Here is a 26,198-nt window from a genome sequence, read left to right as displayed (position 1 = left end):
AAATAGTATTTTAACAAAAAGCCATAAATCCTACACGGTGACAAAGCCAAAAAACAGAGCATCTTCAGACTTCTAACATGCAGGGGCCGGGCGCAGTGGCTCAGGCCTGTAATCCCAGCACTTTGGGAGGCCGACGCAGGTGGATTGCTTGAGGTCAGGCGTTCAAGACCAAAGACCACCCTGGCCAACTGGTGAAACCCTGTCTCTACTAAAAATACACAATTAGCCGGGCGTGGTGGCGGGTGCCTGTAGTCCCAGCTACTCGGGAGGCTGAGGCAGGAGAATCGCTTGAATCCGCGAGGCGGAGGTTACACGAGCCGAGCCGAGATCGCGCCACTGCACTCCAGCCTGGGCGACAGAGCGAGACTCCGTCTCAAAAAAAAAAAAAAAAAAAAAAGGGCTGGACAGGACCTTCGTGTAAGCCAAAGAGTATCGCCATCGCATCTTCACCTTCACCTTGGGCAGCCCGGTGCCATCTTCCCTCAGTCTGCGATTAACGAGCGGAAGGCCGCACTGACCTCTTTCAAATCCCTTATTGCCTTCCTAAAACCACTCCAGAGTTTGGGCACAGTCGACTCCCTGTGTGAGGAACTTGCTTCCCACTTACGAAAAGACAAACCCTTCGCCCATCCCCGGCCGCGCACCCGGCGGGTCACCGAGCTGCCACCCCGACCACCCTCCGGTCCAAAAAGACGCCCGCGGATGGGACGCGGCCGGTCCGGCCTCGCAGGCTGACGGGAGGCCTGGGCGTCCGCGCTCGGTCTGCCCTTTCTCCCGTCGCGGACTTCCTCTTTCCTCACTTTCTCCCGCCACGACTCTTCCTCTTCCTTTTCCCCGAACCCAGCCCACTTCCCGTTTCAGGAACTCGGCTGGCCCCAGGCCCCCGGACCAGGCCGGGTCACGTGGGTCCAGGGTCACGTGCTGCTGCGGGTCACGTGCCGGCCTGCATCACGCGTGACTGGGCGCGCGGTGCTGGAGGCTGCCGCACCTGCGGTGAGCCGATCCGCCGGCGCCCGACGCGCGCGCTCTCGCGAGACCCGCGGGGTCACGTGACGCCCGGGCGCGGCGCAGCTCACGTGACAGGCGCTGCCGGCCGCGGGGTCTTCTTCGTTGCCGGCGTCGCAGTGGCGGCTCTTGCGTCTGGGAACGCCGCCGTCTCTCACGGCAGCCCTTGGCTCCGCCGCCCCGCCGCCGCCCCCGCGCCGGCAGTCCGTGCCAACCGCCGCCGCCCGCGCCCCGCTCCCCGCACTGTACCCGCGGCCTCGCGCCATGGCGGTCCCCGGCAGCGCCCGGCTGTCCCTGCTGCTGCTGCTGCTGCTCGGTGAGGGGGTCGAGGCGGGGCCTGGGAGCGGCGGGACCGGGCGGGGACGAGGCCCCTGGGTCTTGAGGGCGGGTGGCTGCCGGGTCGTTGTCCCGCGGGTCGCCCCGCACCCACTGCTCCCAGTCCCGGCCGGCTCTGCCTGCGGGCGGGTGTTTCTCTCGGGGTCGTAGGGTCGGGGCATAACTCAGTGGCAGGTGCATGGGGGACCAGGAGGGCTCATCCCAGGACCTGGCTCCTCTAGGGTCTGTCTCACTGAACTTAGTTTTTCTGGGATGTTGAGTGCGAAAGCTCGGCGGTCTGGTGCTTTCAGGTCGTTAAGTTTCCTGGCAAGTTGAGGCGGTGAGATCTAGACGAGGCTGCGCCGCCGAAGGTGGCAGGGACGTCTGTGGTCTCAGCCCCCGGGCGGGTGACCTAGATCAAGCTCTTCCCAACATGGGTTTCAGCCAGGACAGGGAGAAGCCGGCGCCAGCATTCCCCACCTTTGTACTTGAACCTTTCGCCTCTTGCAGCGGTGTGGAGGAGATGCGAATGTATTTATGTTCTTGGGAATTCACGTGTATGTTAAAATAATTTTTAAAGTTATCTTTGGGATTTCACAAGATTCCATAGCAGACAAGATGAGGGAAAGCTGGCGTCAGACTCACGGTGGCAATGTTCATGTCTAGTAAGTAGTTTAAAGAGCGCCATTCCTGTAGGCCAAAATGCGGGACCCGGGAACACGTGGGGAAGCACCGTTCTCTTCTGTTAGTTCATAGAGCTCAGACCGGTAGTAGGTGCTCAATATTGTATTGACAGGTGAATTTCGTTCTAATTATTTATTCTCTTCATAAGAGGATGTGTGCTGTCTCTTTAAGACAGTCCGGATGCGCCCCGCCGCCCCACCTCTGGGGCACTGTTTTCTCACCTCCCCCCCACCCCCCCAGTAATATGGGAAGATTATCTTAAGTGCCAGGATCTGAAAGGTGATGCAGAATCAAGCTGAGGGAGTGTATGTGAGTTGAGTAGATATAGAAATACACTCCTGTACACATCTGCCTTGACTTCTTTAAATCCCTCAGTCCCATCCAACACTAAAACTCTGTTACTGTGAGTGAATGGATTTTGGTTTCCCTTTTTTGTTTTGCCTGTTGTGTAAAATGAATTCTTTGAACTGCCTGAATAGCCACAGAGATGAACTTATTCCAATAGTAAACCTGAAGCCTTGCTCAGCTCCTGCGACAGGGTCCAGTGTAGTTAATGAGAGGAGTTGCAGAAACAAGTTTTGTCATGTCACAGCAACTGCATTGTTCTTTGTTACAGATGCTCATAAGCCTCATGACTTTGATGTTTTCATGTTTTAAAAACTCACTCTAGTGCAGCACACCAACATGGCACAGATATACACATGTAACAAACCTGCACATTATGCACATGTACCCTAGAACTTAAAGTATAATAAAAAATAAAAAAAAATTAAAAAAAAAAAAACAAAACAGAAACAGGCCACTGCAAAAAAAAAACAACAACCAAAAAAACTCACTCTAGGCCGGGCGCAGTGGCTCACGCCTGTAATCCCAACACTTTGGGAGGCCGAGGCGGACGGATCATGAGGTCATGAGTTCGAGACCAGCCTGGCCAATATGGTGAAACCTGGTCTTTACAAAAATACAAAAATTAGCCGGGCATGGTGGCGCACGCCTGTAATCCCAGCTACTTGGGAGGCTGAGGCAGAAGAATTGCTTGAACCCAGGAAGCAGAGGTTGCAGTGAGCTGAGATCACGCCACTGCACCCCTGCCTGGGTAACAGAGCAAGACTCTGTAAAAAAAAAAAAAAAATAAATAAATAAATAAAACCTCACTTTAAAATGAAGTGAAAATCCGTAACTGCCTAATATTGTGATTGGAATATTGCTCATGTAATTAGCCTTCTAAGGTCTGTTCCATTATATCTTTTATGTTTACAATCTTAACTTTTTTTTTTTTTTTTTTGAGATGGAGTTGCTCTGTGCCTAGGCTGGAGTGCAGTGGCACAATCTTGGCTCGCTGCAACCTCTGCCTCCCGGGTTCGAGCAATTCTTCTGCCTCAGCCTCCAGAGTAGCTGGGATTACAGGCACCCGCCACCATGCTGGGCTAATTTTTGTTTTTTTGGTAGAGACAGGGTTTCACCGTGTTGGTTAGGCTGGTCTCGAACTCCTGACTTGGTGATCCGCCTGCCTCTGCTTCCCAAAGTGCTGGGAGTACAGGTTTGAGCCACTGTGCCCGGCCCAACTTTTTTTTTTTGAGACAGAGTCTCGCTCTGTCACCCAGGCTGGAGTGCAGTGAGTGGTGTGATCTTGGTTCACTGCAGCCTCCGCCTCCTGGGTTCAAGCAGTTCTCCTGCCTCAGCCTCCCTAGTGACTGGGACTACAGGTGCACGTCGCCATGCCTGGCTAATTTTTGTAGTTTTAGTAGAGATGGGTTTTCACCATGCTGGCCGGGCTGGTCTCGAGCTCCTGACCTCGTGATCCACCTGCCTCAGCCTCCCAAAGTGCTGGGATTACAGCCATGAGCCACCATGCCTGGCCAAAATCCAACTTTTAAAAAAGGCCTTTTAACAACTTGTATTTAAAGATATTTAAAATGTCTATTTTAATGTGCAAATTTCACCAAAAACCTTTAAAAAAAAAAAAACTGCTCAATTACGAATTTCCACTATCTTAATAATTAGGCATTGCTTAAAGCTGCTGTGTTTGAATACTTAGAAAGCTCAGACAAGCATGAACTGAAACTTGTCTTGATAGATGGGATTAGCTGTGATTGCATAATGTGACCCTTTAAACCGTTGATGTCAGCAGGATGACCACCTTACTCTTTCCACTTGAGCAACTGTCACTTAGGAGGTTTGAAAAACTTTATACTTGGCTGGTATAGTTCACGCTTGTAATCTCCACACTTTGGGAGGCCAAGGTGGGTGGATCACCTGAGGTCAGGGGTTCAAGACCAGTCTGGCCAATGTGGTGAAACCCCATCTCTACTGAAAATACAAAAATTAGCTGGGCGTGGTGTGGTGGCAGGCGCCTGTAATCCCAGCTACGCTGGAAGCTGAGGCAGGAGAATTGCTTGAACCCGGGAGGCAGGGGTTGCAGGGAGCTGAGATCATGCCATTGCACTCCAGTCTGGGTGACAAAATCGAAACTCAATCTCAAAAAAAAAAAAAGAAGACGAAAGAAAAGCCAGGTGCAGTGACTCATGCCTGTAATCCCAGCACTTTGGGAGGTTGAGGCAGGTGGATCACTAGGTCAAGAGATCGAGACCATCCAGGCCAACATGGTGAAATCCTGTCTCTACTAAAAATATTTTTAAAAAGTTAGCTGGGCATGGTGGCACAGGCCTGTAGTCCCAGTTACTCAGGAGGCTGAGGCAGGAGAATTGCTTGAACCCGGGAGGCGGAGGTTGCAGTGAGCCAAGATCATGCCACTGCACTTCAGGGTGACAAAGCGAGACTCCGTCTCAAAAAAAAAAAAAAATTTCTGCTAACTGATGTTACCTTTGATTGTGCAGATTGTCAGTTATGCCATGGAAAGAACTAATTTGTCAGTAGATTTGAGGTCAGAATGTCTTGGTAGCCCTATAATTTTGAATTTGTATTACATTAGCCCCATCCCAGACAACGTTACCGTTTCTTCTCTGTTCCCAAGACTTTTATTGCATGTGCTTCTGCATGGTAGCATCTGGTCGGCTGCACTGCGATGATTTTGGCCTGTGTGTCTCCCTTCCTGACTGACACGTAGTAAATGCTGAGTACATACATGAAGAAAGGATCAATTTTATAGCAGTGGCTCTTAACCAAACATATGCATAGATCCACAGGATCAGCTTTTTAGAAATATACATACCACAGCAAGGCACAGTTGCTCATGCCTGTCATCTCAGTACTTTGGGAGGCTAAGGCAGGAGGATTGCTTGAGATCAGCCTGGGCAACACGGTGAGACCAGTGTCTCTACAAAAAAAAATTAAAAAGAAATATACGGCCAGGCGCGGTGGCTCACACCTGTAATCCTAGCACTTTGGGAGGCCGAGACAGGTGGATTGCATGAGTTCAGGAGTTCGAGACCAGCCTGGGCAACATGGTGAAATCCCATCTCTACTAAAATACAAAAAATATAAGCTGGGCATGGTAGTGTGCACCTGTAGTCCCAGCTACTTGGGAGGCTGAGGTAGGAGAATTGCTTGAACCCAGGAGACAGAGATTGCAGTAAGTGAAGATCATGCTACTGGGCTCCAGCCTGGGTGACAGAACAAGACTGTTTCCATAAAAAAACAAAAAAAAATATACTATATATATATAATATACTATATATATATATATATATATAATGTAGTACACACACACACACACACATTTATATCCTGCCTCTAGAGGTTGTGATTCAGTGCCTGGGATGGTATTTTTTTCCTTTAATTCTTTATAAATGATTCTGCATCATTGGTTAAGTAGAATAAAAATGCCATATTTAAAAGAATCAAGCCAACAAAAACTAAGATGCTGAGATGTGATTTTTTTTTTTTTTTTTTTTTTTTTTTTTTTTTTTGGGTCGTAGTTTCACTCGTGTTGCCCAGGCTGGAGTGCAGTGGTGGGATCTTGGCTCACTGCAGCTTCCGCGTCCTGGGTTCAAGTGATTCTCCTGCCTCAGCCTCCCGAGTATCAGGGATTACAGGCATGTGCCACCAGGCCCAGCTAATTTTGTATTTTTAGTGGAGACAGTGTGTCTCCATGATTGGTCAGGGTGGTCTCAAACTCCTAACCTCAGGTGATCTGCCCACCTCGGCCTCCGAAAGTGCTGGGATTACAGGTGTTGAACCACCGCGCCCAGCCTAAGATGTGATTTCTTAATAAATTTTTTTTTCTTCTTTTTTTGAGACAGAGTGTCTTTCTGTTGTCCAGGCTGGAGTGCAGTGGCACAATCTTGGCTCACTGCAATCTCCCCCTACCGGGTTCAAGTGATTCTTCTGCCTCAGCCTCCCAAGTAGCTGGGACTACAGGCGTGTGCCACCACGCCCGGCTAATTTGTGTGTGTGTGTGTGTGTGTATATATATATTTTTGTTGTTGTTGTTTTAGTGGAGACGGGGTTTCGCCATGTTGGCTAGGCTAGTATAAAACTTCTGACCTCAGGTGATCTGCCTGCCTCAGCCTCCCAAAGTGCTGGGATTACAGGCATGAGCCACTGTGCCCGGCCTAATTTTTTAAAATGAAGTTTTTTACTCATTTCTTCAGATGGTAATCTTTAATGTCAAAAGCAGGTATTTCTTAATTTTTATTTATTTTAATTCAGAAAAATTTTAATTTTTTTTTAAGAGACAAGGTCTTGCTGTGTTGACCAGCCTGGTCTGGAACTCCTAGCCTCAAGCAGTCCTCCACTTCCTCGGCCTCCCAAAGTGCTGAGATTACAGGCATGAGCCACTGCACCTAGCCAGTGTGTCCTGATGGGAAGCCCGTTCCCTCAGTCGTCAAGTGCTGGAGAGGCAGTGTGGTTCAGAGGTGGCACGTGCTGTGAGTCAGAAGACCCTCTTCCAGATCTAGATCTGCACCACTCACTAGCTGCGTGACCTGGGTGGGTTCATTGACCGCTCTATGCCTTAATCTCCCTGTGATGTGAAGAGTTGTCATGATAATTGGGATGTGCTTAGAGCAGCATCTGGCACAAAGTAAGTGCATTCCAAGTGTTTGTTAAATGAGATAGTTTTTGATATTTTGTGTCAGATACTGAGGATTGAATGATGAACTTGATAGGAACCTTCTGTGCCTGTGCAGATGTTTAATAATAGCTGACATCAAAGCTGGCGTTAGTGCTGGGCACCAAATGCTCAGCTGCTCCAACAGCCCCGAGGCACTGGCACTTTCCCCTCCTGCTCTGGGCGCAGAGACTGGGGATTGGGCTCTGCTACTGGCCATGGTTGCATAGCTAGTAAGTGCTGGAGGAGCCTCCAAGAACTGAGGCCGCTGACTCAGAAGCACGCATGCTTCCCACAGCAGCACTTGTTTCAGAGAATAGGATTTCTCCCAAGTGGGAGTATTCTGAAGGAACAAGCCACAGTTCCTCCTCTATGTGATCCCTGGAGAAGTGATCGTGTTCGTGTCTGAGTACAGGACTGCCAGAGAGAGCAGTCACCAGTAGGCCAGGGTGCCCACCTTGGCGATGCTGCCAACAGCTGTCCTGTTGGACTGTGACACTTGTCAGGTACTGGGAATATTGAAACTTATTTGAGAAGGTGTTTTGTCTATTTTTTTTTTGCTAACCAATTGCCAGTGTTACGGATTTTTTTTTTTTTTTTTTTTTTTTCTAAACTATTACCCCTTTTCCGGTTTTTTTTTTTTTTTTTTTTTTTTTTTTTTCTGAGACGGAGTCTTGCTGTGTCACCCAGGCTGGAGTGCAGTGGCGGATCTCTGCTCACTGCAAGCTCCGCCTCCTGGGTTCACGCCATTCTCCGGCCTCAGCCTCCCGAGTAGCTGGGACTACAGGTGCCCGCCACCTCGCCCGGCTAATTTTTTGTATTTTTAGTAGAGACGGGGTTTCACCGTGGTCTTGATCTCCTGACCTTGTGATCCGCCCACCTCAGCCTCCCAAAGTGCTGGGATTACAGGCATGAGCCACCGCGCCTGGCCTGTTATGGAATTTTTTAAAAAACTTCTGACCTTTAGCATACATACATTTTCTCTTCAAGCTCTGTGTGTTAATGCTCTTATTTTCTTCTTTACCAAAATTGCCTTCTGAGCATAAGTTTAATAACTCAAAATTCCTGGGTCTCTCCAGAGTAATGCAGGCATCTTGTGCTGCCAAAGCTTACTTTAAATTTATTTTAATAATATTTCTTTGTTTTCCTCTGAAAGCTGAGACCTGGCCGGGCATGGTGGCTTAACGCCTATAATCCCAGCACTTTGTGAGGCCGAGGCAGGTGGATCACTTGAGGCGAGGAGTTGGAGACCAGCCTGGCCAACATGGCAAAACCCTGCCTACCCCATCTCTACTAAAAATACAAAAAGTAGCCAGATGTGGTGGTACAAACCTGTAGTCCCAGCTACTCAGGAGGCTGAGGCACGAGAATCGCTTGAACCTGGGAGGTGGAGGGCTGCTGCCCTCCAGCCTTGGCAAGAGTGAGACTCAGTGTCTAAAAAGTAAAAATAAAAAAGCTGAAACCCTCAGCATATGTACTAAGTGAAAAGAAAATTGTATAATTGAAGAACGACTTAGTTTATTTCCTAATGAAATGCTTTGGGTGGGTAAATGGTGTTTGAGAAAACTTATAAAAGGGCAGCTCAATAAAAAGCCAGCTTGTGGATTCTCCCACGCAGGCACCTGGGTTGTCAGCGGTGGCTGTGAGCCCTGTGACTCCTCAGCTGAGGGCGGGGTGGGCAGTGGCCGTGTCCACGCTGAGCTCCTGTCAGTGTTAAGTCTCTGGTGTCTGCTGTGTCTGCCTGTCCGCTGCTGCTTTCTTGCTGGCATCTGCTGCAGCTTCTGTGCACTCATCTGATCTCTCACAAGAGTGAGAATATTTTGTCTGTTTTTAGAAACCTTTACGATGTTGAAAATAAGTGACAGAACCTTCTCTGGATTCTCTGGATTCGTTGGAAGTGCCGTTAGTATGATCCTGCCTGAGTGTTGCAGAGTGGGTTGAAAAACCAAGCAAAGCAGACAGTAGACTGGAGGTTTCCTTTCACGCCCTACTTTATTTCATTGTCCTGTAGCACCTTTTCTTTTTCTTTCTTTCTTTTTTCTTTTTTTTTGAGACAGAGGTTTGCTCTTGTCACCCAGGCTGGAGTGCAGTGGCACGATCTCGACTCACTGCAACTTCTGCCTCCCTGGTTCAAGCGATTCTCCTACCTCAGCCTCCTGAGTAACTGGGACTAGAGGCGCCTGCCACCATGCCCAGCTAATTTTTGTAGTTTTAGTAGAGACGGGGTTTCACCATGTTGGTCAGGCTGGTCTTGAACTCCTGACTTCGTGGTCCACCCGCCTCAGCCTCCCACCAAAGTGCTGGGATTACAGGTGTGAACCACCGTGCCTGGCAGCACCTTTTCTTTATGGACATAGATTTTGGTATTTCCTTTACCAAAGGGAAGATAGGTGGGACTTCTGGTTATATACTTTGCTTTAGGCTTGAAGAATAGTTGCTCTAAAGATTTTATTTTGTGAAAGACCCAAGGTTGAAATGAGCTGGATTCATTGGAATCCATTACTTTTCCAGGGAATAGGATTTTCAATGAAAAGCTGAGCGTCCTGTCTTTCAGTATCTGCCCTCACAGCGTGCCTGAACTGCACTTACACTTAGCGTGACCATTGAGACCCGGGTGTGTGTGTGCTCACGCAGTGTGAGATCAGCCCCCGGGGGTGAGTGCTCACCGGACTGGCATACATGAGCTTGTAGCAGCAGAGACAAGTGAAAGCATGCCATTTTCTGCATGGTTCCCAGTGGTGGCAGATCGGTGTTTGGCTTTAGAACAGGCAAAAACACCTGTTTTCCAATCTGTAATGAAAAAACTGTGTCATAACGTGCAATTTGTACAATTACCAGTGTCTCTACCATAGTGATCAGATTGCATTTGTTACCAAACATCCTGATCAGGGAAGCGGGTGGGGTAAGAGAGGAAATATTTAGCAGGGACCACTGTCAAGCTGGCAAGACCTCTAGTGCTTCCATTCGGTCCCTTTGCTTCAGGATGGGGAAGGGAGGCCACTCCACCGGATGTGCGGTGGTGTGAGGACCTTTCTGAAATTGGGCAAAGAGCTCAGCCCTTTGAGTCCGTGAGAAATAAAACTAGCCAGATGTTAAGTAGCAGGTGAGGACCACAGTGAAAGATGCTGCAGGCTCTCCCTTGGATTTCTGCAGATGGGCGAGTTGTGCCTTCAAGGCACCCCGTCTTACAGAGATCCTCTGAAAAAGGCGGAGCAGCGTATGCCTAGGATGACGCAGAAATTGACATGTGCCTTCTTGATAAGTGTTCTGAAATAAAGCACTAAATAGCAAAAGACCAGGCTGGCAAACTCAATCAGATGGGCTTAGAGATGACAATTTCAGAACAGTATCCGTGAGGGACAGGGCACCAGGTGAACTGGCCGCGTAATCCATGTGTCTGGTTCTTTATTGGATTTAAGAAACACAGTGGAGGCTGGGTGCAGTGACTCACGCCTCTAATCCCAGCACTTTGGGAGGCCAAGGTGGGTGGATCACCTGAGGTCAGGAGTTCAAGACCCGCCTGACCAGCATGGCAAAACCCCGTCACTACTAAAAACAGAAATTAGCTGGATTTGGTGGCACGTGCCTGCAGTCCCAGCTACTCGGGAGGCTGAGGCAGGAGAATTGCTTGAACCTGGGAGGTAGGGGTTGCAGTGAGCCAAGGTTGCACCACTGCACTCCAGCCTGGTGACAGAGTGAGACTCCGTCTCAAAAAAAAAAAAAAAGAGAAACAGTGGAATCTTGTAACAAAACCCATCACTGCTACAGCTGTGGAAACTGGGGATACTCAGTGGTGTTTTCTGGAGAGTTTTTGATGGTCTCTGTCTTCCCTGGAATTGACAGGCCTCATGCATTGTGCATCAGCAGCAATGTTTATGGTGAGAAATGGCAACGGGACCGCTTGCATAATGGCCAACTTCTCTGCTGCCTTCTCAGTGAACTACGACACCAAGAGTGGCCCTAAGGTAGGAAACACCAGGGCACTTCATGCTTCCCTTGTGTGTGTGGAAAGATGATTTTTAACATTTCAACCAAGTCTTTGAAAAATGGCCCCATATAAACACGGTGCTTTTCCTATCTGTATCTTTCCTTCTGGCGTTGTCAGTAACCTGTGTTGTCATGTGCCATAGCCACAGGCACAATAACAAACCTTTATATGTGCTGCACCTCACCGTTTATCATGAACTTTTTTTTTTTTTTGAGACGGAGTCTCGCTCTGTCGCCTATGCTGGAGTGCAGGGGTGCGATCTCCGCTCACTGCAAACTCCGCCTGCCGGGTTCACGCCATTCTCCTGCCTCAGCCTCCCGAGTAGCTGGGACTACAGGCACTCGCCACCATGCCGGGCTAATTTTTTGTATTTTAGTAGAGACGTGGTTTCACCATGTTAGCCAGGATGGTCTCGATCTCCTGACCTCGTGATCCGCCCACCTTGGCCTCCCAAAGTGCTGGGATTACAGGCATGAGCCACCGCGCCCGGCCTATCATGAACATTTTTCTAGTTTTCTTTTTTTTTTTTTTTTTGAGATGGAATCTCGCTTTGTTGCCCAGGCTGGAGTGCAGTGGCACAATCTGAGCTCACCACAACCTCGGCCGTCTCCTGGGTTCAAGCAGTTTTCCTGCTTAGCCTCCTGAGTAGCTGGAACTGCAGGTGCCCACCACCACGCCTGGCTGATTTTTGTATTATTGTTAGAGATGGGGTTTCACCGTGTTAGCCAGGATGGTCTCGATCTCCTGACCTTGTGATCCGCCCGCCTTGGCCTCCCAAAGTGCTGGGATTACAGGCGTGAGCCACTTTAGAGAAATTATTATACTCCAAGAAATGTATATAAATGGTTGTTTGACATGCAGTCCTACAAACACTGTACTAGTTTGATTAAAATGTTCCTTAGTAGTTTTGTTGAAATGGCTTTGTGTTTCTTTGGGATGACTAAAGCCTTTTGTAATAACAAAATATTTTAAAAATCCAAGACAGCGAGATCTTATCTCTTTAAAAAAAAAAAAAAAGGCCAGACATGGTGGAGTGTGCCTGTGGTCCCAGCTACTTGGGAGGCTGAGGTGGGAGCATTGCTTGAGCCTGTGAGGTCGAGGCTGCAGTGAGCTATGATCTTGCCACTGCACTCCAGCCTGGGTGACAGAGCAAGACCATCTCAAAAAAAAAAAAAAAAAGTCCAGTCTCAAATTATAAATACTTGTCAAAGCCTTTTTTCTTTTTCCTGAGACAGAGTCACACTCTGTCCACCAGGTGGCTGGAGTACAGTGCCAAGATCTCGGCTTACTGTATCCTCCGCCTCCCAGGTTTGACTGAGTCTCGTGCCTCAGCCTCCTCAGTAGCTGGGACTACAGGTGCGTGCCACCATGGCCAGCTAATTATTTGTATTTTTAGTAGAGATGGGTTTCACTATGTTGGCCAGGCTGGTCTTAAACTCCTGGCCTCAAGTGATCTGCCCACCTTGGCCTCCCGCAGTGCTGGGATTACAGGCACGTGCCCAGCTAATTTTTGTATTTTTAGTAGAGACAGGGTTTCTCCACGTTGGTCAGGCTGGTCTCGAACTCCTGACCTCAGGTGATCTGCCCACCTCGGCCTCCCAAAGTGCTGGGATTATAGGCGTGCCCCAATGTACCTGGTCTCCAAGCACTTTTAATTTAATTTCTACATCACTTTTTAAATGTTTGGTTTTGGTGGTTGGATTTTTAAAATATTTTGTAGTAAATTATGTTTCACAAATGAGGTCATCTTATGCTGTTATGCACTTTGTTATTTCACAAAGCATGTCTTTATCACCTCTGTAGTTTCGTGGGTTTTTTTTTGCCCACATTAGTATACTGCTTCACTGTAGTTTATTTGACCTATCTGGTTTATTTTGATGAACATTAGGTGGTTTTCAGTTGCTTGTTTTGCTTATAATAGTAAATTTAAACATTTGTGCTATGAACACTTCCTTTATTTAAAGACACATTATTTAAATTAACATTTCTATAGCAAAAAAGTAGTGATAGCTTTTCTCAAATATATATCACAGCCTGAAACTGGTATAAATTATTTCAATTTCAAGACGCTTTAAATTCTGTTATATTAACAGAAAATTTATGGGGTTCTTTTGTTCTGTTTAGAGACAGGGTCTTGCTCTGTTGCCCAGGCTGGAGTGCAGTGGTGCAATCGTAGTTCGCTGCAGCCTCAAACCTAGGCTCAAGCGATCCTCCTGCCTCAGCCTCCTGAGTAACCGGGACTGCAGGCGGATGCCACCACAATTAGTTTATTTTGTTTTTGTAGAGATGGGGTCTTGCTATGTTCCACAGGCTGGTCTTGAACTCCTGGGCTCAAGCAGTCCCCCCACCTCAGCCTCCCAGAGTGTTGGGATTACACGTGTGAGCCACCATGCCCAGCTGCAAATTTTTGATTATAAGAATTATTAAGTCAACTTTCTCTTATACCTGAAATGCTTTTCAGTCTGTTACTGACATATAACACTAACCTTTCTTTGGTTTATATTAAAAATGAGTACCTCAGTAGTGATATGTGAGCTGGAAATGGAGTATAAGTTTATATCAGACTTACAGAAAATCTCTCTTTGAACTTTTAATAACCTGTATCCCAATTGGGTTATATTTAATTGTGTTTATTCTAGAACATGACCTTTGACCTGCCATCAGATGCCAAAGTAGTGCTCAACAGCAGCTCCTGTGGAAAAGAGAACACTTCCAACCCCAGTCTCGTGATTGCTTTTGGAAGAGGACAGACACTAACCCTCAATTTCACAAGAAATGCAACACGTTACAGCGTCCAGCTCATGAGTTTTGTTTATAACTTGTCAGACACACACCTTTTCCCCAATGCAAGCTCCAAAGGTAAGAACCAAGATGGGCCGATTATAAAGTGATAGAAAATTGGGTTGGAGGATGGTCTAAAGTTACTTTTACCTGAGAATTACAGGCTGGGTGTAGTGGCTCACACCTGTAGTCCTAGCACTTTGGGAGGCTGAGGCAGACAGATCACTTGAGGTCAGGAGTTGGAGACCAGCCTGGCCAACATTGCAAAACACTGTCTCTACTGAAAATACTAAAATTAGCCAGGTGTAGTGGCAGGCACCTGTAATCCTAGTTACTCAGGAGGCTGAGGCAGGAGAATCGCTTGAACCCAGGAGGCGGAGGTTGCAGCGAGCTGAGATGGCGCCACTGCACTCCAGCCTGGGTGACCGAGTGAGACTCTCTCTAAAAAATAAAAAACACGCAGCCAGGCATGGTAGCTCACGCCTGTAATCCCAGCACTTTGGGAGGCCAAGGTGGGCAGATCATGAGGTCAGGAGTTCGAGACCAGCCTGACCAACATGGTGAAACCCCTCACTACTAAAATACAAAATTAGCTGGGCGTGGTGGCGCGTGCCTGTAATCCCAACTACTCAAGAGGCTGAAGCAAGAGAATCGCCTGAACCCAGAAGGCAGAGGTTGCAGTGAGCCGAGATCACGCCATTGCACTCCAGCCTGGGTGACAGGGTAAGACTCTATCTCAAAAAAAATAAAAAACACATAAACTAAGTACGACAAGTAGTTTGCAATTGTGATTTTTTTTTTTCTTTTTAAATCTAGAAATCAAGACTGTGGAATCTGTGACGTCAGGGCTAAAATAACAAACTAAGTACTAAAAGTGGTTTGCAATTGTGATTTTTTTTTTTTTCTTTTTAAATCTAGAAATCAAGACTGTGGAATCTATAACTGACATCAGGGCAGACATAGATAAAAAATACAGATGTGTTAGTGGCACCCAGGTCCACATGAACAACGTGACCGTAACGCTCCATGATGCCACCATCCAGGCGTACCTTTCCAACAGCAACTTCAGCAGGGAAGGTAGGACACTGACCCTTGGCCCTCTGGTGCTAGTGGGTGGGTAGTTGGGCTGCAGTGACTGTGGGTGACCTCACTCCTCTGTGTCCTGGCGCTGGGCTCTGCTTGGAAGGGGTGTGCACACGGCCAGGGACGTCTCTGCAGAATATTCTCATCCTTCTTCCTAGGGCAGGTGACTTGTAGATGAGGGTGGACACATGTTGATTAAAAAGGGTAGAAGATTGAAGTGAAATATCCCAGGACAGAGACAGATGTTGTGTGGTCTCCCTCCCATGGGAACTAGAGAAGTAGCACTCGGGGAGGTAGAATGGTGGTCACCAGGGGCTAGGGGGTGAAGTTGGTCAGAAGATAGAAAGTTTCAGGAAGACAGGAGGAATTAGTTGGAGAGATCTGTTGTACAGCATGTGACTACAGTTAATAATGTATTCTGGCTTGAATATGGCTAAGTAGATTTTAACTCTTCTCACCATAAAAAAGTGATTGATTTTAGCGGTAGATGTATTTCAAAACATCCTGACACACATGGTAAATACATACAATTATTACTTGAAAACGTCAGAAGGGTAAAGCAGTTGAAACCTTTGTGCTTCTACTGGGGCAGAGATGATGGGATCAGGGTCACAGATCTCTTGCAGTTTGAGCCAGTTGCCTTCACACACAGACCTAGTCTTATCTCCACCCAGCTCTTGCCAGCCAGCTTAGGGACAGGTGCAGAAAGACCAGCACTGCCTCTCTGAAGAGGTCAGGGCCGTGATGATGCACCTGCTAACCCAGCTGCCAGGCTCTGGGGTCAGGCAGGGTCCAGGCCACCTCCTGGCCCTGTGATCCTGAGCAGAGTAGTTTACCTCTCATTTTCTTTGCATGTGGGATGAGATTAAAAGCCTGTCTTGGAAGGTTGTTAGAATTAAAAGAGAAATGCATGCAAAGTGTGCATCTCAGCATCTGGCCCAGAGTTCACCAGCAAACACCCGGTAAATCCTGTTACTGTTGAGGAGCTTCTCTCCCGAGCCTCACAGTCCAGCTCATTCTGCTGAAGTGTGAGGGCCTGTGATTTGCTTTAGAGCTGCTAGAAATATGTATGGAGACACCCCTTAGGGCGGGCTTTCCCGGCTGCTAGAAATATGGATGGAGACATCCCTTAGGGCGGACTTTCCCGGCTGCTAGAAATATGGATGGAGACATCCCTTAGGGCGGGCTTTCCCGGCTGCTAGAAATATGGATGGAGACATCCCTTAGGGTGGGCTTTCCCGGCTGCTAGAAATATGGATGGAGATATCCCTTAGGGCGGGCTTTCCTGGCTGCTAGAAATGTATGAAGACATCACAGCCTTCTCTAATCTTGAGAACTCCTGTAGAGACCTTTGGTTTGCAACATTCCTCGGCAGTCTTGCTTAAAGGTTGAGAAGTGACTGCTGGGCTCCAGGAGGCTCGTCCGCCTCCCGCTCCCGAGGAGCAGGTCCTCTTGTAGGCCGGCAGCCCCTGGTGCTGGGCCGGTCTTGCCCAACTCCAATTTCCATACAGCCCATGAGCTAAGAATGGCTTTTTGATTTGTAAATGTAACATACCACAAATCAGAAAACGAGTATTTATTGACACATAAAGATTATTTAAAATTCAAAATAAATTAATTAAATTTTCTTGGAACACAGCCACACTCATTTACACATTATCTGTGGTTGCTTTTGTATGAACAGTGGCAGGGCTGTGTTGTCTTGACAGAGAGCCACAGCCCACAAAGTCTAAAATATTTACTGTCTCTTGCTTTACAGCAAACTTTGCCTTCCCTGATGAGTGGGTGAAAAGGAGCCCGACTTGGAAACCCTGGGTGTGACTGGGACTTGATGGGGCCATGTGGGCTCCCATAGGGGAGGCTCAGAAGGAAACACACTTGGGAGCTGGGTCCTCTATAGGTGCTGCTGCCTTTAATCCTCAACACAAGGCCCCGGGGGCCATGGTGACAGTCCCTTTCCTGGTGCAGCCTCTGTTCACACGGAGCCTGGAGTTGTGTTTGCTTCATCGGGAAGAGTGGGCTAGAGTCCTCTCACATGGGCCATGTGTGTCTGAGGACGGCCGTCTGGCAGCCTGTCCAGGTCACGGGCTGCGTATGTCTGAGGACGGCCTCCTGGCAGCCTGTCTAGGTGTGTTCATGCTCTCAGACACACCACAGCCAGAGCTAAAGATGACTTCAGCTAGGGCAGCACTCCCTCCCGAGTGGGAGTTAGAGTAACACATGGGGGTGGTGTTCCCGGTTATCGATTTCCAAATTATCTGGGCTCCACACCTAGCTGGCTGCCTCTGGGCTGCATCAGTGTGGCTTGAAGAGGAGAAGGAAAGGCATGCACTGTCTGTCAGAGCTTTTGGGAAAGGAGAGAGAATTGGGTGCTGACCTTGGTTGGGGACTCCCTATTGTCCAGGCCCGGACACGGTTGCAGAATGTGTCACGTCCGCATGTGCCTGTGTGACCAAAGGGTGCGTGTCGCGTGATGGCTCCCTTCTGCCTGGAAGTGAGGGGCTGCTAGGTGGAGGTCAGCAAGGATGTTGAGCGCCTGAGACAGGTGGCAGGATTCTCTAGACGAAAGACAAGGCTTCACAGGTCGACCCAGAGAAGCTTGTTAGGTTCTTTTGAGAAACTGTTTCTTCAGGCTAATAATTAGTTTTAAGATAGACTAGTTTTGAGAGCAGTCTTAGGTTTCCATGTATTCTCTGCTGCTGTGCATGTACAGCCTCCCTCCGTGTCCAGATCCCGGACATTGGTTCCTTTTTTAATGGAGAACACGCATGTGATTCCAAGTAGAAAAGGCCCAACAGCCCAGCCCTGGCCACTTGCTCCTCCTGGAGGCAGCCATTGTGGAGATGCACATGTGCTTGGGGCGGGGCTACCTGGAGGCTGCTTCCAGCCTGGGTGGCACTTGACCAGAAAGCCTCATTCATCTTGCTTTTCTTTTTTTTTTTGAGACAGAGTCTTGCTCTGTCGCCCAGGCTGGAGTGCAGTGGCGCAATCTCGGCTCACTGCAACCTCGGTCTCCTGGGTTCAAGCGATTCTCCTGCCTCAGCCTCCTGAGTAGCTGGGATTACGGGTGCACATCACCACGTCTGGCTAATTTTTGTATTTTTAGTAGAGGGGGGGTTTCACCATGTTGGCCAGGATGGTCTCGGACTCCTGACCTCCCAAACTGCCGGGATCACAGGTGTGAGCCACCGTGCCCGGCCCGTATTGCCTTTCAATACATCGTCTTATCTAATAAAGCTTGGGGACCTCCTAGATTTTATTTTTAAAGGAAATGAAGCACAAGCCAACTTTGAATGGACTTTCCTGTTGGTTTTGTACCTTCCTTCCTGAGCAAAGTAGGGCAGATGTGGCTGGATGCGGTGGGTCACACCTGTAATCCCAGCACTTTGGGAAGTCGAGGTGGGTGGATCACCTCAGGTCAGGAGTTCGAGACCAACCTGGCCAACATGGTGAAAACCCATCTCTACTAAAAATACAAAAATTAGCCTGGCGTGGTGGCAGGTGCCTGTAGTCCCACCTACTCAGGTGGCTGAGGCAGGAGAATTGCTTGAACCCAAGAGGTGGAGGTTGCAGTGAGCCTAGATCATGCCATTGCACTCCAGCCTGGGTGACAGAGTGAGACTCCATCTCAAACAAACAAACAAAAAAACAGGGCAGATGACTATCACTCTGGAGGGTCTGAGTGCAGCTGTGCCTGAGGCTGGAGTCAGCCAGGGGTCTATCCAAACTGGATTTCCAGCGCAGGCCCACATGGGGTTAGCAGATCTATGGTGAGGCTCAGCCAGGCTTCTGGGTTTATGAGTTCACCTGGAGGAGTGGGGTGTTTTCGTCTTTTATCCTCAGGGTCTGATAGGTGCACGCTTGTTGAATGAATCAGAGGATTGCCTGACTTCTGTTAGGAATCGGAAATAGAGGTCACCTTTATACACAGGTCACCGTGTCTCACCTCCCACCCAATTTGGCAGCATTTTTTTTTTTATTCCTAGGAACAGAGTCTGACTCCTAGCTTGAATAGAAGGAATCAATGGTAAAACATTGGAGGTGGAGGTTGCAGTGAGCTGAGATGGTGCCAGTGCACTCCAGCCTGGGTGGCAGAGCAAGTGAGACTCGTCTCAAAAAAAAAGGGAAAAAAAGACCTACCATCAGAAAGGTGGGGAGGATGAGTCCTGCCTTAGGACAGGTGAAAGGGGCAGGAGAAGGTCAGAGGCCTGACACAGCCAACATTTTCACAAAAGACTGTAAGAGGGGCTGTGGGAGCTATGAGCCGGGAGCCTGGGTGCGAACCCTTGAGGCTCTGAATTGCAGCCTGCAGGTTGATGTGAGGATCTGCTGTTGCCAGGAGAAGAGGAGGGGCCTTCAGAGCACATGAGCTTTGGAAAGGCCCGCCTACGTGCTGCTCTCTGGAGAGGGTTGGGAGAGGTGTGCGGCGGACCCCCAGGTTCTCAGGTCTCCCGAGGGGTTGCTGTGCCACCATCTCCCCCCGGGCAGCGCAGGGCACTCTCGTGTGTTCTGTGATGAGCTCTCCGTCAGTGTCCTCATCCTCAGCAGGAAGGACTTTGGTATTAATAGTATGAGTTCAGGGAAGGAGAGTGTGGGTTTTGCATTTGTAATTCGGGTAGAAGGAAGCGGGCATTTTATCCACACTCATTTCTCAAGTTCCAGTTCTTTAAACTGGTGGTCAGACCTGATGATGTGTTTTCAACTTCTCGTGACCACTCTACAGAAACAAGGGGGGAAATGAACGTGTTACGTGGACCATAGGTTAAAACAAGTGTCAGAGCAGTGCAGGTTACACTTTTTCTGTGTGTCGTGTGGCCGTCTAGACTAGAATTTGGAGACTAGCCAGTTTTGATTGGGTTTTGCACATGTAACTTTTGCCTGTTCAACTGTGTTCTGTAATATTTTATAAAGGAACCGTGAAGCTGCTTTTTGTTTTTGGAGACAGGGTCTCCCAGGCTGGAGTGCAGTAGCACTATAACTACTCGCCGCAGCCTCAGCCTCCAGTGACCCTCCCGAGTCAGCCTTCTGAGCAGCTGGGACTAAGGCGCATGCCACCATGCCTGGCTAATTTTTCAGAAATACTTTGTGGAGATGGGGTCTCCCTGTGTTTCCAGGCTGGCCTTGAACTCCTGGGCTCAAGCAGTCCTCCTTCCTTGGCCTCTCAAAGCCCTGGAATTAGAGGCATGAGCCACCGTGCCCAGCAGGTGAAGCTGTTTTGGAAAGGACTGGTCAACCTGCAGCTTAGCCAAGGGCAGTGAGCAAGGTTCCCTGAGCACATCCCCGGCTGGGACGGCTCCCAGGGGCTGTCGATGCCTCTCAGTTCAGAGCCTCGTGTGGTTACTGCAGCTCTTCTCTGCCATCTTCCACTCTGTCCGGAAGGGGCTTTTACATCGGGGCGTGGGGCTCCTGCACTGTGTGTTTACACCGGGCTGCGGGGGCTCCTGCGTTGTGTGTTTACACCAGGCTGCGGGGCTGCTGCATTGTGTGTTTACACCGGGCTGTGGGGGCTGCTGCGTTGTGTGTTTACACCGGGGTGCGGGGCTCCTGTGTTGTGTGTCCCAGAACCCGTCAGGGTGCCGTCATAGGTGACGTTTCCTGTCTCTTTCCTCCCCTGAGTAGATGGGGTGTGAAGGTCGAGTTGGCCACTGACTGTTGAGATGGAAGCGGAAGCAACAAGTGACTGACGGGGTTACGGGGGCAGATTCCCCGCAGGGCTGCCCACCCTGGATATTTGGGGCTCACGTGTGGTGACTCAGCCTAGCAGAGATGTGGAAAGGATTGAATTGGGTAGAAATTATATAAATATTATTCTTGAGTAGCCACAGAAACAAGGCGGTAAAAGAAACTGACTCCGAGGCTGATGGTGGGTTGGTGTGGGCGTCGGCCACCGAAGCGACTCCTAGAGCTCTGCCGAGGGTTCGGTCTGCCTTGACTTTGAATATAAGTTTGTGTTGTGAACATCTTGCTGGGTCAGTTGCTGAGGGACAGAGTCACATTCAGACTGCTGTGCATTCCCTGGGGGTGCCATGTGAACCCTCCACAGACTCCCTGGACTGTGCCCTCTTGTCCGGGGATTTCAGACGCACCCACATTCAGTACCTTCTCCCTCGTGAGGATGCTTGCCCATCCCCCACAGCCACCTCCCCAGATGAAAACCCAACACAGCTGGCTAGCCTTGCCCGCCTTTGAGTCTCTGCTCACACGTGGGGTCCTTACGGAGGCTGCCTGACCCCTGTCCTGCCAGAGGGCCTCCTTGGCTGCCCTGCGTCCCACCTGGCTGGTCTGTGTGCGCTGCAAACCCTGTTTTCCTCTGGGTAGTATTTCCAGCACGATCCTGGCACCCACCCGACAGCTCAGGGAGCAGTTTCTGAGTCGTCACCGTTTCCCATGGGGTGAGGTGGCTGGCCACGCAGCACAGCCTCCTGCGTCCACTCCTTCGTGACAGCGGTCAAGGCCTTCTCACCCTCACTTTAGGAAGAGGGTGGCACAGTGGACCCTGTCCAGCCACGAGGCATGGCATGTGGTGGGCAGTGCCTGCTGCCCAGGCAGAACTGTTCTGGGTAGTGGGAGGTGGAGGCTGAAGGTGCCCCGGGGGCCTGTGCGAGCCGTCTGCAGTCTGCAGGACCCAGCTCTGTCCTGTGCATGTAGAAGGGCATTAGCGAGAGCCACCTTGGGAGACTGAGAAACTAGTCACCAAGGACGCCAGAGCCACAGGTGTAGTTTTGTTTCCGAGTTTGGATCTTACTGTAACTGCTGATGGTTATGACAAACCCGGACCTGGATCTCCCTCCACCGTACCTGTAGAGACGCGCTGTGAACAAGACAGGCCTTCCCCAACCACAGCGCCGCCGCCTGCACCACCCAGCCCCTCGCCCTCACCCGTGCCCGAGAGCCCCTCTGTGGACAAGTACAACGTGAGCGGCACCAACGGGACCTGCCTGCTGGCCAGCATGGGGCTGCAGCTGAACCTCACCTACGAGAGGAAGGACAACACGGTAGGCCTGGGCCTCGCCTGGGAGAGGGGATGGCACAGCAGGGCGGGGCCTCTGTTCCCTGTGCACTGAGAGCACGCATCTCTGCACGTCATGCTGTAAGGCAGGGTGGGAGCTCAGCTTGCAGGACGTGACCCTGCAGGACAAGAGCTGGCATCTGTGTCAGGGAGTCTGTTTTGTAGGAGCACAGCCGTCCTGCTGGTTGCATCATCCAAGGCTGGTGTCCAGCATGGGCTACTGAGCGGTGTGGCCTATGGAGCCTAAAACATTAACTTGGCCCCGATAGAACCTAAGGTTTCTTACATATTTATCATGGAAACATTTAAGTGTTACATTTTTATAGTTTTCTTTTGAAATAGTTTTTCTCCCCTAATAGTGACAGGCTGTGGGGGTTGTGGGGTTCGATTTGCGTGCCATGGGGTGAGTTTGCAAGGCTGACTGCTGCGGGGGAGGTGGTGCTGCTCGGTGCTGTCCACGCGGGGACGCTGCACTCACGGGGGCAGGGAGAGTCATCTTGGGACCCCGAAATCTGCACAGATCACCGAAATCTGTGTGGCCTTTCAGTGTTTTCCTTCTGATTTGGGTTAAAACAAATGTGGCCTTGAATTCACGGTTTCAGGACTGTTTGTCTTTTCGAGAGTGTGTAAGACCTGAGCCAGGGTGGTGACTTGCTTGCTTGTCTTACGCAGACGGTGACAAGGCTTCTCAACATTAACCCCAACAAGACCTTGGCCAGCGGGAGCTGCGGCGCCCACCTGGTGACTCTGGAGCTGCACAGCGAGGGCACCACCGTCCTGCTCTTCCAGTTCGGGATGGTGAGGCTGGGGCGGCGCCTCTGTGGGGGCGCCCACTGTGTCTCCGCCACGTCTTTTTGTGACCTGGGTCTGCTCATGGGAGGCAGTGTTAGGAAGGAGGCGGCCTCACTTTTTTCTGCCTTCCCTTTCTCCTGGGCCTTTGAGTTCCTTAGTTCCCCTCCCCCTTCTCCATTCCATTCACAGATGGAGCAGGTGATGTGGGCGGGGCTGCCGTGCCCACAGTTGGAATGGCTGCAGGGGAGAGGATGCAGGATGAGGGTCTACTGCGTGGCCTCCTGGCCTCAGATGCTGCTGCCCTGTGGCTCTGTGATGGCATTTCTACTTGGGTGGACTCCTGTGCAGTTAGCAGCATAAGACATGAAGCATATAATTGTTACTTGTCTTTTTAAATCGCTGTGCAAATGAATTAACAGTTCAGTTTCTTATAATTTTAGCTTTCCAAATCATGCTTTCCTGTGCCGTGATAGCTCCTGCAGTCCCCGTTTTCCAGAGAATCTGACTCTCTCAAGAGGTCTGGAAGGACCAGCCTGGGCAGCACAGGGAGGCTCCGTTTCCGCAGATAATAAAACGAGTTAGCTGGGCGTAGTGGCGCACACCTGTGGTCCCAGCTACTTGGGAGGCTGAGGTGGGAGGATCGCTTGAGCCCAGGAGTTCAGGTTGCAGTGGGCGGTGATCACTCCACTGCGCTCCAGCCTGAGTAACAGAGCAAGACTCTCAGAAAAGGGTCTGGAAGGAACTAACTAAAATTTTCATTCCCCAGAGATACACAATGCCATTTATAGACAAGATATTCTGCAGTTTTGTTCTAATACTAGAAACGTAGGAAGTCGGGTTTATTACCAAATGACTGTTGAAGTTTGATGATAAATGTGTGAATCTACTAAGTGGTTAAAGATCGTCTTTCTGTGAACCTGCTCAGTGGTTAAAGATCATTTTCTTTTAAGAATGCAAGTTCTAGCCGGTTTTTCCTACAAGGAATCCAGTTGAATACAACTCTTCCTGACGCCAGAGGTGAGAACCCACCATCTCTGCGAGCCCCCGCCCCCCTGCCCAGGGTGTCCTGGAGTCATTAGACTTCTCTGTGTGTTGCAGACCCTGCCTTTAAAGCTGCCAACAGCTCCCTGAGAGCCCTGCAGGCCACCGTCGGCAACTCCTACAAGTGCAACGCTGAGGAGCACGTCCGCGTCACGAAGGCCTTTTCAGTCAACATATTCAAAGTGTGGGTCCAGGCTTTCAAGGTGGAAGGTGGCCAGTTTGGCTCTGGTGAGTGTCACCGAGGGCAGCTGTCCTGGGGTGTGGAGGACGCGCTTCAGACTCCGCCTGTGGACATATAGTTGCTTCCGTGTGGGCTGGGGCGATGCCCCTGTTCCTCGGCAAGGAGCTGTTTCTTCTTCCCGGTCTGAGGCAGCTCCCCCGCCTTAGCGAGGCCCAGCGTATCTCAGCTAGGAGCCCCCGGTACCATTTGAGAGTAAGGGAATCATTTTAAGAAACAGCGGTGGCACTTCTCCCATGAAAGTCGAATACAAAACTGTCATCTGATGTGCCCAGAGGCCCTGGACACAGCACAGCTGTCCGGCCACAGCCCGATTCCAGACGGGGAAGAAAGGTGTATGGTTTCCTCGCTTGCAGAGAGCACCAGTCTCTGCAGCGGCTTCCCCAAGTGACAGTTCCGGCTTGACCTGGAACCTTCCGCCAGGGTTCCTCTTTGCCTTTTGCCTGATGTGGAGGGTGGGTGGGGAGAGAGGCCTGTTTGCAGGCCCCCGTGTGAGCGGAGCCCTGACGCCATCCGTCTGTCTTGGCAGTGGAGGAGTGTCTGCTGGACGAGAACAACATGCTGATCCCCATCGCTGTGGGCGGCGCCCTGGCGGGGCTGGTCCTCATCGTCCTCATCGCCTACCTCGTCGGCAGGAAGAGGAGTCACGCCGGCTACCAGACGATCTAGCCCGGCGCACGCAGGCACAGCAGCTGCAGGGGCCTCTGTTCCTTTCCCTGGGCTTAGGGTCCTGTCGAGGGGGAGGCACACTTTCTGGCAAACGTTTCTCAAATCTGCTTCATCCAATGTGAAGTTCATCTTGCAGCATTTACTATGCACAACAGAGTAACTATTGAAATGACGGTGTTAATTTTGCTAACTGGGTTAAATATTTTGCTAACTGGTTAAACATTAATATTTACCAAAGTAGAACTCTGAGGGTGGGAGTGCTGCTCTCTCGGAGGGAGGGTGGGAGTGCTGCTCTCAATTGGCACTGGCTCCACTATCATTTGACTTTAGGATTCTGGTGTTTGGTTTCTTCATTCTTTACTGCACTCAGATTTAAGCCTTACAAAGGGAAAGCCTCCGGCCGTCACACGTAGGACGCATGAAGGTCACTCGTCGTCAGGCTGACATGCTCACACATTACTACAGTAGAGAGGGAAAATCCTGAGACAGAGGAACTCCAGAGATGTGTCTGGAGCACTTCAGTTCAGCTTTAAAAGCCAGGACAGGCCTGGCCACACGCAGCTGGCGGCCTCGTTCCAGCGGCAGCATGTCCTTGGGCGTCTCTAATGCTCTGCGGCTCAAGGGCTGGCACTTTTTTAAATATAAAAATGGGTGTTATTTTTATTTTTTTTGTAAAGTGATTTTCGGTCTTCTGTTGACATTCGGGGTGATCCTGTTCTGCGCTGTGTACAATGTGAGATATAGGTGCTTCCCGTGATGTTTCGCCGCGGCTTGGGGATTGTACACAGGACCGGCTCACGTAATGCATTGCCTGTAACAATGTAATAAAAAGCCTCTTTCTTTTTTGTGTGGGCCTTGTCCTTTTGTCAGCTAAAATGGGAGCGCATGAGAGAAGGACGTCAGGGAAATGGGGTCGAGCGTGGTTTCAGTGCAGAGAGAAGCGTGTCAGGGAAACGGGGGTGAGGGTGGTCTCGGTGCAGAGAGAAGCGTGTCAGGGAAACGGGGGTGAGGGTGGTCTCGGTGCAGAGAGAAGCGTGTCAGGGAAACGGGGGTGAGGGTGGTCTCGGTGCAGAGAGAAGCGTGTCAGGGAAACGGGGGTGAGGGTGGTCTCGGTGCAGAGAGAAGCGTGTCAGGGAAACGGGGGTGAGGGTGGTCTCGGTGCAGAGAGAAGCGTGTCAGGGAAACGGGGGTGAGGGTGGTCTCGGTGCAGAGAGAAGCGTGTCAGGGAAACGGGGGTGAGGGTGGTCTCGGTGCAGAGAGAAGCGTGTCAGGGAAACGGGGGTGAGGGTGGTCTCGGTGCAGAGAGAAGCGTGTCAGGGAAACGGGGGTGAGGGTGGTCTCGGTGCAGAGAGAAGCGTGTCAGGGAAACGGGGGTGAGGGTGGTCTCGGTGCAGAGAGAAGCGTGTCAGGGAAACGGGGGTGAGGGTGGTCTCGGTGCAGAGAGAAGCGTGTCAGGGAAACGGGGGTGAGGGTGGTCTCGGTGCAGAGAGAAGCGTGTCAGGGAAACGGGGGTGAGGGTGGTCTCGGTGCAGAGAGAAGCGTGTCAGGGAAACGGGGGTGAGGGTGGTCTCGGTGCAGAGAG

The 26,198-nt window shown here is 50.3% G+C and overlaps 2 protein-coding genes across 2 annotated transcripts in view; one reads left to right on the top strand and one right to left on the bottom strand.

The window, feature by feature from the left end:
* The first annotated feature begins 956 nt into the window (after positions 1–956).
* LAMP1 (lysosome associated membrane protein 1) lies at positions 957–25,461 on the top strand. The gene is made up of 9 exons (XM_017861820.1): positions 957–1,321; positions 10,859–10,980; positions 13,643–13,862; positions 14,703–14,861; positions 21,672–21,862; positions 22,549–22,674; positions 23,619–23,685; positions 23,767–23,937; positions 24,477–25,461. The coding sequence occupies exons 1-9, from the start codon at positions 1,270–1,272 to the stop codon at positions 24,614–24,616; spliced, it is 1,248 nt and encodes a 415-aa protein (XP_017717309.1). The 5' UTR covers positions 957–1,269; the 3' UTR covers positions 24,617–25,461.
* GRTP1 (growth hormone regulated TBC protein 1) overlaps positions 25,151–26,198 on the bottom strand; it is a 38,371-nt gene continuing 37,323 nt past the window's right edge. The window contains exon 7 of the mRNA XM_017861821.1: positions 25,151–25,427. Coding sequence (XP_017717310.1) covers positions 25,412–25,427 — 16 coding nt within the window. The 3' untranslated portion in view covers positions 25,151–25,411. The remainder of the gene's footprint in view (positions 25,428–26,198) is intronic.

The sequence above is a fragment of the Rhinopithecus bieti genome, unplaced genomic scaffold, assembly GCF_001698545.2.
Source record: "Rhinopithecus bieti isolate Rb0 unplaced genomic scaffold, ASM169854v2 scaffold_62034, whole genome shotgun sequence".
NCBI lineage: Eukaryota > Metazoa > Chordata > Mammalia > Primates > Cercopithecidae > Rhinopithecus > Rhinopithecus bieti.
Note: the sequence above shows the minus strand (reverse complement) of the source record. Positions and strands in the feature narration are given on the sequence as shown.